Raw genomic sequence first — 8255 nt, 5'->3', positions numbered from 1 at the left:
CAGGTGATTTAACATATTAAACATTCTGAACAAAGTAGGCCCAATTGTTTAAAACTAATGGACGGATTTTTCATCAGCATCTGTTAAAATGTAATAAATTTTTCTCTTACAAAAATAACAAGATAATTTAAATAATATATTTATTAAAAAAATGTTGCAATTACAATGTCATATAAAATATTTTAAATAAATTTCCAATAAATTATTATTTTTTTATTGAAATCAACCACTTAACAATGAATATATATATTTCCATTATAATTTTTTTTGTGCATGGAAGAAAATAAATGTTCTTCAAGAAAAGAGAATTACAAGAAAAACCAAAAAGAGCAAGTAATTATCAAACAAAAACAAATGACTTGAAGTTGTGTACAATATGCTGATTACATATCATTTTTACATATAGCTTGCTATGTTATATACACAGATAAAATATCAATATTTATATACACACACATTCAACATCCAGTATTGTACCCCTTTTTCAAAAATGAAATATTCTGCATGATGCAGTGTTTAGGAATTTAGAAGCACTTAGATTTAGAAGAATATTTATAAAGATTTTCCAAAAAAACTGTACCATATTTGGTGTGTCTGAATTCTAATACTGAGGCACTACTTTGGAAGTGATGTTAGTTTAGTCTTCATCACCAGAGATTGATAACCTGTACTTGTGTTAATTGGCCCACATAAACAGACTGATTTTTTCTGCACTGTGGTGTTTCTCTCTTCAATTTGCTATCAGTATTCTCCTTTGCCTCAAAAATGAATATCTTTTTCATTATAATTGGTTTGTACTGTACATGAAAGAAAATAAATGTTCTTTAAGAAAAGAGAATTATATGAGAAAAACTTTAGAAGCACTTGGATTTTCTTTTCTAAAAGACTGTGATTTTAGAAAAAAATTTATATAAAGATTTTTCATAGATTGTACTACTTTGGTGTATATATGAATTCTAATATTGAGGCTCTACTTTGGAAGTGATATTAGGATAGTCTTCATCGCCAGAGAAATCAATATCTTGTACCTGATTTGATTGGCCTACATTAACAGACTGATTTATGTCTCCACTGTGGTGTTCCACTCTCTTTAACTTGCTATCAGTACCATTTGCTTTCTCTGATTCCCCCTGCGACTTCATACTTACTGCTGACCCTCGACTTTTGCCACTTTCACTTTTCCGAGCTGATTTAACACTTGGTTGCGATCCTTCAACCATTCTACCTGATTTATTGCTTGCCCTTGATTCACTCGTAAATTGTGATCTTGTAGACTTTGCTGACTGGACACTCCCTTGAGAGGCACTCTTGTGAAATGTTGCAGCCTTTGCTGACCGCACACTAAATTGAGAACCACTTTTGCCTTGTGATTTAGAATTAGACTTTGTTGACTTTTGAGAGTAAACACTTTGAGCAGATTTGTAAGAGGTAACTGTCTTTTGTGACTTGTCAGACTTGACTGACTGTGAACTTTTGCGCAAGTTTCCTTCTCTTTGACTTCTCTCTATTTGGACAGGATCACTGTAGGTCTGCTGAGCCGATTTCAAAGATGTTCTTGACTGCTGTGAACTGCGACCTGCATTAGAACTTTGATCTTCCTTTTTATCTTCTTCATTGGCTACAGACTTTTTCTTTACAATTTTTGATCCATTCACATCCTTTTTAGTATCTCTGTCCTCTTCAAGTGATACTTTAGATGTTTTCACCTGATCCTCAGCTGAACCAGACTTTTCCTTCTGTGATGTTTTTTCAATGTCACCCTCAGACCTCACCGAGTCTCCGGAGAGAAATTGTTTGTTGTCAGAATCACCTGTACCCTTATTGCCATCGGAAACAACGGATTCATTCTCCTTTACTTCTGGAGATGAAACTTGTGATTTTGTAGAGTGAGGTCTAATACCTTTTTTGATCTCATCTTCATATTCACTATTCAAATTATCTTTTTCTACCACTGGTTCTCTTTCAGAAATCGATGTTCTTGAATCTGTTCTGACATTAGTTGTCTCTTCAAAACCATTTCCTAAACTTTTCTCATCTTCTTGCTTCAGGGAAATCTTTGATGAACTCTCTTTATCACTGGCTATTGCTTCTATGTTATCATTTAACTTTATTTTGCTGTCTTTGGAATTTAAAGATGGTATTGATGAAGACATCTTTTCCTCTTGCTCTAGCTTTTGATCTGCAGGCCCATCTACATGTGAGGAGGCACTATGAATTGACTGTTTATCTGCATTTTGAATATTGATGGAAGATTTTACTTTACTGTCTTTTGACATTAGAGATGTCTTTGATGAGGTCAGCTTGCCATCTTGTTCATCATCTGCTGGTTCATCTTCTGAAGAAGCATCATTCCCAGATTTATTGTGATCCATCTTTTCTGATTGGCTATGATGATTATAACTGTTTCTACTATCGACAGTCCTTCCTGAGCTCTCACTAGACGATGGAGATGAACTCTGTGATGGTTCATTATCAAATTCATCCTCATCACCTTTTCCATCCCTTCCATAGTCTTCATATTTTTCTTTCATTTCATCAATCTTATACATTTCTTTTTCAATTTCATTTCTATCAGCACCTGATGAAAGTATACTTTCAGATGACCTCGCAGTTGGATGTCTGCTGGCATTCTGGTTCTCATTATGTTGGATCAATTCTTGTTTCTTCGCCAACATAGATGGCATACGATAATCAAACTCTGTTGTCTGATGGCGCTCAATATCCAACTGCTCTGAACGTGCTGTCAAATTTAGTTTCAGCTCATCTTCATTTAACTCTGGTTCTTCAGCAATATCTACAGTAAGCTTCTTCTGAGCAGTGTAATTTCGCAGTGATTGCCTAGACAAGATGGAACGGCGCGAGAGAGATTCTCGTTGATCTTTCATATCAACATCGGACATGTTGTCAGATGCCTCTTCATCTAGTATTGCTTGCTTAGCTGCCTCTGGTGTATCTACATGATCATCATGAGCTGCTGCTGTAACCTCTCTTTTAGCAACTTTGAATTGTGAAGATTTTCTAATGGCTCCTTCAGGAATACCTAGAAAAAAAAATACATAAAACAAACTGTTAACAAAATGTAGCGTTTTAAGTAAGTAACAAAAAAACTCCTTTAATCATGTTAGTCGGTGGTGTGAGCAACGATAGAGTGAACTGAGTAAGAAGTAAAAAAAAACCCAAAAAACACCACCACACCTTGATCAAGTAGAAGAGCGGTTCCTGCCATCACCCACTGCTCCAGTGGCACAGGGCACCTTAGCTTCAGAGTGAATGCACAAAATTGCCTTGACTGGTTCATAAACACAGGACAATCATACAACCAGTACTCATTGTCCTCTGCATCAGTATGTTCACTGGTTCCCCTGACAACAGGATAGATGTACACGCTAGGCATAAGCGACAGTGAAGTTCTGTGAAGATACACATTAATATTAGTTTTTATTTGTTTTTTCATGATAAAAATTGTAATATAAAATATGTTATGCTGAACACTGTTCTGTTAAAATTGTATATAAAATTATCTAAATGATGGAAAAACAATTCTAAGAAATATTTATGAGGTAGAGTATTATTATTTGTCTAACAAAAAAAGTAAATGAGGAAGACAGCAGATACTGAAGTGGTCCATTTTATTATTTTCATGTGTAAAACAAGAAATCAAGTTGAAAAGTTACCATTTTGGAAACTTTAGGAATTTCTTTTAACCCACCTTGCTTTATCTAAGCAACGATTATCCACATCCCATGATGCACCCTCAATGTATAGACCTTGTAAGTACATACCACCTTCATGGGCTATATCAAAGGAGTCTTCATCATAAGAAGTGGACACATGGCATTTCAAATCCACCTGTTAAAGACATATGAAGAAGCAGATTGACAGGTACCATCATATATTATTAGGGGTTTGCAATGAATGTATGTGTTCTCACATTTAAACAGTTAGCCACACTATATCATTATTATTAATCTATTGTCATACAATACAATCATGGATGAGTGACAATCTTAATCTGACATCTACTGTATTTTAAGTTACTAAATTTCAATAAAATCTCCATAAATATGGTCATACTATAATAAACATTTGGTACATTATTAACAGAGGAAATTAAAGCTTACCTCGGTTATAAGATGACCCTGCAGGACTGCCATCTCATGACGCAGTGCTGTAATGACTGCTGTAGGGTTGACCAAACCACCCATCCATACCGACACCAAGTGACCATGAGGATAGGTGGTACCTCTGCTACGTGTTGGCACTTTACCCTCTTTCACCCACGACTTCAGTTGACCATGTCGCTTTAACAAATCTACAAATAAACAGTATGGGCATTGGTACTATATTTGGAGCCTTAATGCGAACGGTTGTTCATCATAGGGTTGTTCACTTAGAATAGATCAAGATAGAAAAGAAAGATACCTTGAAGCCATGTAATGAGTGTGTGTTCAGTTGGTTGTCTATTAGGATGTAACCATGATAATGGCACATGTTCCTGTTGAAGAGCAGAAGCTGTCGATGCTAATTCTTCTGGGATGGCATGCTGGCCACCCAGTACATGCTGGTCAAGCTCATACAAAGTCTGTCTGATGTGGCAGATGACAGAATTCATCCAGTGACACTCCTGGTAAAAGAAACAAATATATACATCTCAATTTTTTCCAAACTAAAGAATAAAAACAAAATAAAGGATAACAATCATTATCATTGGTATTATTCTAGATGGATACTAAAACATAGGGTATTTTAAATATTTCTGCATATTGGGACAAACAACAGAAACGTGGCAATTCCACAAGAAAACACATACACATGGTGCTCTACATAAAACTAAGTTTGTAATGAGGCTTTGAGTGTGAAGTTGCTTTTAAGAAAAATCCAGTCACGTGACAGGAATTCAAACTAGAACACTGGCAAGCAATCAACATAACAACGAAGCTACCAAGAACACAAATCAACAGTCTGAGTAAGTATTAAATTAATCAGAATCAACAATCAATTAAAAAATATAAATAATCTACTATAAAGACAAATATATATTAGGTGTTTAACTGTTGACATATTTGTAACTTTTAACATATGGAGGCAAATAATTAAAATGACTAATATGTCATTTTTTGAATTTGTATTTTTTTTCTTTTATTGTAAGCCTATTATATTTAATTCATATCATAATATTATTCACCTGTAGTAAAACAAAGCCAACCGATTGTGGCATTTCCACACTGGCCATGCTCAATAAGCTCATGAGCGAGGGAGCATGGTATGGGAAGGAGTAGTGCTCCGCCTGGTTTACGATGTGTAATGGTAGTTCCCCTAGCTCCAGCAGTGCAGGCAGCTGTTCCACTACAATTGTCATGGAGTACTGTAGCCTTGTCATGTTCAGTTCATTGTGCATCTGGGCTAGGCTGCTGCTGATTGGTGCATGCTGAAGTTCATATAGTGTGTCAAGATTTTTCAGAAGCTCAGCCCCACTGCAAAGAGAAACAATATAATACATATAAATTACAATAACTGACATACTGTACAGTAAGTTGACCCTATTTTTATATTATAATGAGAACTGTGAAAGAACAATAGTACTCTTAAGAGAATAAAAACAATACCGCTAATTGATAATGATGAAAATAAAATGTTGGTAATATTTCAAGCAACTTAGATATTCAATTCAAGAATTTTTAATAATCATTAATTTTATAACTATTAAGAGCAAGTGAACACACTTATAGAAGATATAAAGAGGTGTGTTCAGTGGGTTGAATGATTTTTACTACTCAGTTTTATAATTGTGATGTAGTAGTGCCATATTAATGTTATGCATGAATAACAACGAAAATGTACCTTATTTGGTTGACTTGCTTTTTAACAGCACCATCTAAACAAAGTGCCATTACTGTTGTTCCTCCATCTGGCAGCTTTTCCGAAGCCCATCTCCCAAAGTCAGCAACATCGACATTAGCAGGGGGAGTAGGTAGATTGGTCGTACCAAGCTGAATGGAGCCTGATTGGTTCATGGTTGCCTTCAGAATGTGCATATTGAGTGTTGCCAGGTAACGTTGATCCCATTCATTTGTGACGATGTTGCCAAAAACAATCTAACAAGGACAATAAAAACAAAGTGAAATACAAAATCTTTCTACATATTCGTGTATAAGTGAGACTTTTGTTATACCTTGTTTCGCTAACTTATTTTTTTACAGATCGTCAGACGAGAGCGAAAAAAAAAAACAAATTAAATAAAATTTAGATTTCTTATGGTTTTGAAAATAAAAATCAAATTTTAATGTTGAATGTAAACAGTGTAGTAATGGGATGGTAAAATGCTTTAAATTTATATAATAAGTTAGAAATATACATATCTTATTTTTGGAGATTTTAAGGCAGTGGTGGGCATAATAAAAATGAAGAAAAACTTTTATTTTTATCAGAAATTTCTATTTTTTTTTGTGGCAGCTAATTGGCCAAAAATAAAATCTCATTTTTTAATTCCCAATAATCAATATTGGCAGGCGGCGGGTTCGCAAAACAAGGTATAACAATGTCTCGCCATTCCATAGATGGGTTTTAGGCCAAGTATTCGCAAAATAAACACACTAACGTCTGGCACTCACTGCAGCTAACTGTTGTTAGCCGATACGATACTATTGACAACGCAACAACACGTGTGCAACGGATCATTTTTGACGATTCGTTCAGACTACTACCGAGACTACTACCGCTTACAGGAAGCAGAGTAGGGTTCGTTAACCGACTGTCGTATGACTGTCCTACGACAAAGTAAGTTCTTGGCTTTACTCTTTTGATAAGGGTAAGTGAAGTTACTGTTTTTTGGTCTGAAAAAATATAAGACATAATACCTCTGTCAATAGATGGTGAAGAACAGGTAGAGAGGGCTCCCTCTCTGCAGCAGCTTGTAAGATAACCTGGACAGCTTCGTTGATGACTACTTCATTGAGGGCATACCACTGGGACATACCTCGGCTTCCGAACATCTGACGTGCAACAAGTATGCCATGAATGACGCAGACACCGTAGACTGTGTTACGTAGGACAGGTGACAGGTCTCTCACCTTGCCGAGATTGTTAGGATGGATGCTGTTCAAAGCAGAAACAAGAGCTGTGGAGAAAAGAGATTCATATTGAATGTATACTCTGATTATTATTAAAAAAAAATTATTATTATTATTATTATTTAGAAAAAACAGTTATTTTATAAATATGAATTAAAACTTACCAATCTTGAGAGAATCATTTATGCTGTTGTGGATAGGTTCCTCCACTTCAATAACAGCTTCACTATTATTTGTAACGCTCTCCTCAATCATATCCCAAGCCACCACACGCAGCGCCTGGATTAGGTTATCAGTCAGGCCTGTACATGGCTCACATGTCATCCAGACGCAGAAGCCTGCTGTGTGATCCTTATCGATCCTGTTAAGCCCTAAAGGCCCTGTGGAGAAAAGATGATAAATCAAAATGAGAGCTTACAATAGTCGGAAGTTGCCATTAAATCTGTCATTGTATCTGAGCCAATCACAAAGATGGAAAGCTCAAAACATCTACATTTTGAACAGGTATCTGGATATTAAATGCCAAGACACTCAATAAGAGAGAAAGACATCAAATAGTGGCTTAAGATTTCTATTACTAGGCCAAGAAATGGTGTGAGATATTCAATAAATACCAAAGCAACTGAAAAAGATCAGATTACCCAATGTTACCCTTCTCATCTAAGCTAAAGATGAAGGAAATTGTCACTCTTTTAAATCCAATTCAGAGAAACATTTATTCACATAATAGTGAACACTTAAATCCCATTTGTTACTTCTTAATGTATTGTAATGTTTGTGTATTTTGAATGAGTAAAAACAAAAACTAAAAGTAATATACAGACAAACTTACAATTAGATGAATGTTGGAATAAAGAAAAAAAGGAAACAAAAACAAACATAAGATTAATGTTAAGAATACCTCCTGTATTGCCAATACGGACAAGCTGTTGATGAAGCTGCATAATAAGCAGTTCAGAGGCCAGGTGCACATCTTGAACTATGACCCAGCTTCCCTTGTCAGCTGCACTGTCGATTGCCATGGAGATTTGTGTATCAGTGTTCTCCCCAACAATCACACAATCAATGTGTATGTTTTTATCCTGAAAAAAAATAATGGTTGATTTATAAAAAGTAATAGAATAATGGCTGACTGTGTTAAGAGAACAATCAAATAAAAATAGAATCTACCAAAAAAAGAAAAAT

General features: G+C 35.2%; 1 protein-coding gene across 1 annotated transcript in view; it reads right to left on the bottom strand.

The window, feature by feature from the left end:
- Nucleotides 1-235: 235 nt before the first annotated feature.
- LOC117105900 (dynein heavy chain 9, axonemal-like) overlaps nucleotides 236-8255 on the bottom strand; it is a 69747-nt gene continuing 61727 nt past the window's right edge. The window contains exons 87-96 of the mRNA XM_033247204.1: nucleotides 7972-8152; nucleotides 7235-7450; nucleotides 6858-7117; nucleotides 5842-6095; nucleotides 5186-5474; nucleotides 4423-4624; nucleotides 4122-4312; nucleotides 3710-3849; nucleotides 3196-3410; nucleotides 236-3040 (exon numbers count right to left, since the gene is read on the bottom strand). Of these exons, the coding sequence (XP_033103095.1) occupies nucleotides 957-3040; nucleotides 3196-3410; nucleotides 3710-3849; nucleotides 4122-4312; nucleotides 4423-4624; nucleotides 5186-5474; nucleotides 5842-6095; nucleotides 6858-7117; nucleotides 7235-7450; nucleotides 7972-8152 (4032 nt within the window). The 3' untranslated portion in view covers nucleotides 236-956. The remainder of the gene's footprint in view (nucleotides 3041-3195; nucleotides 3411-3709; nucleotides 3850-4121; nucleotides 4313-4422; nucleotides 4625-5185; nucleotides 5475-5841; nucleotides 6096-6857; nucleotides 7118-7234; nucleotides 7451-7971; nucleotides 8153-8255) is intronic.

Source organism: Anneissia japonica, unplaced genomic scaffold (assembly GCF_011630105.1).
Source record: "Anneissia japonica isolate Jap-2015-1 unplaced genomic scaffold, ASM1163010v1 scaffold287627_len141763_cov191, whole genome shotgun sequence".
Taxonomy (NCBI): domain Eukaryota; kingdom Metazoa; phylum Echinodermata; class Crinoidea; order Comatulida; family Comatulidae; genus Anneissia; species Anneissia japonica.
This window is presented reverse-complemented; position numbering and strand designations above follow the sequence as displayed.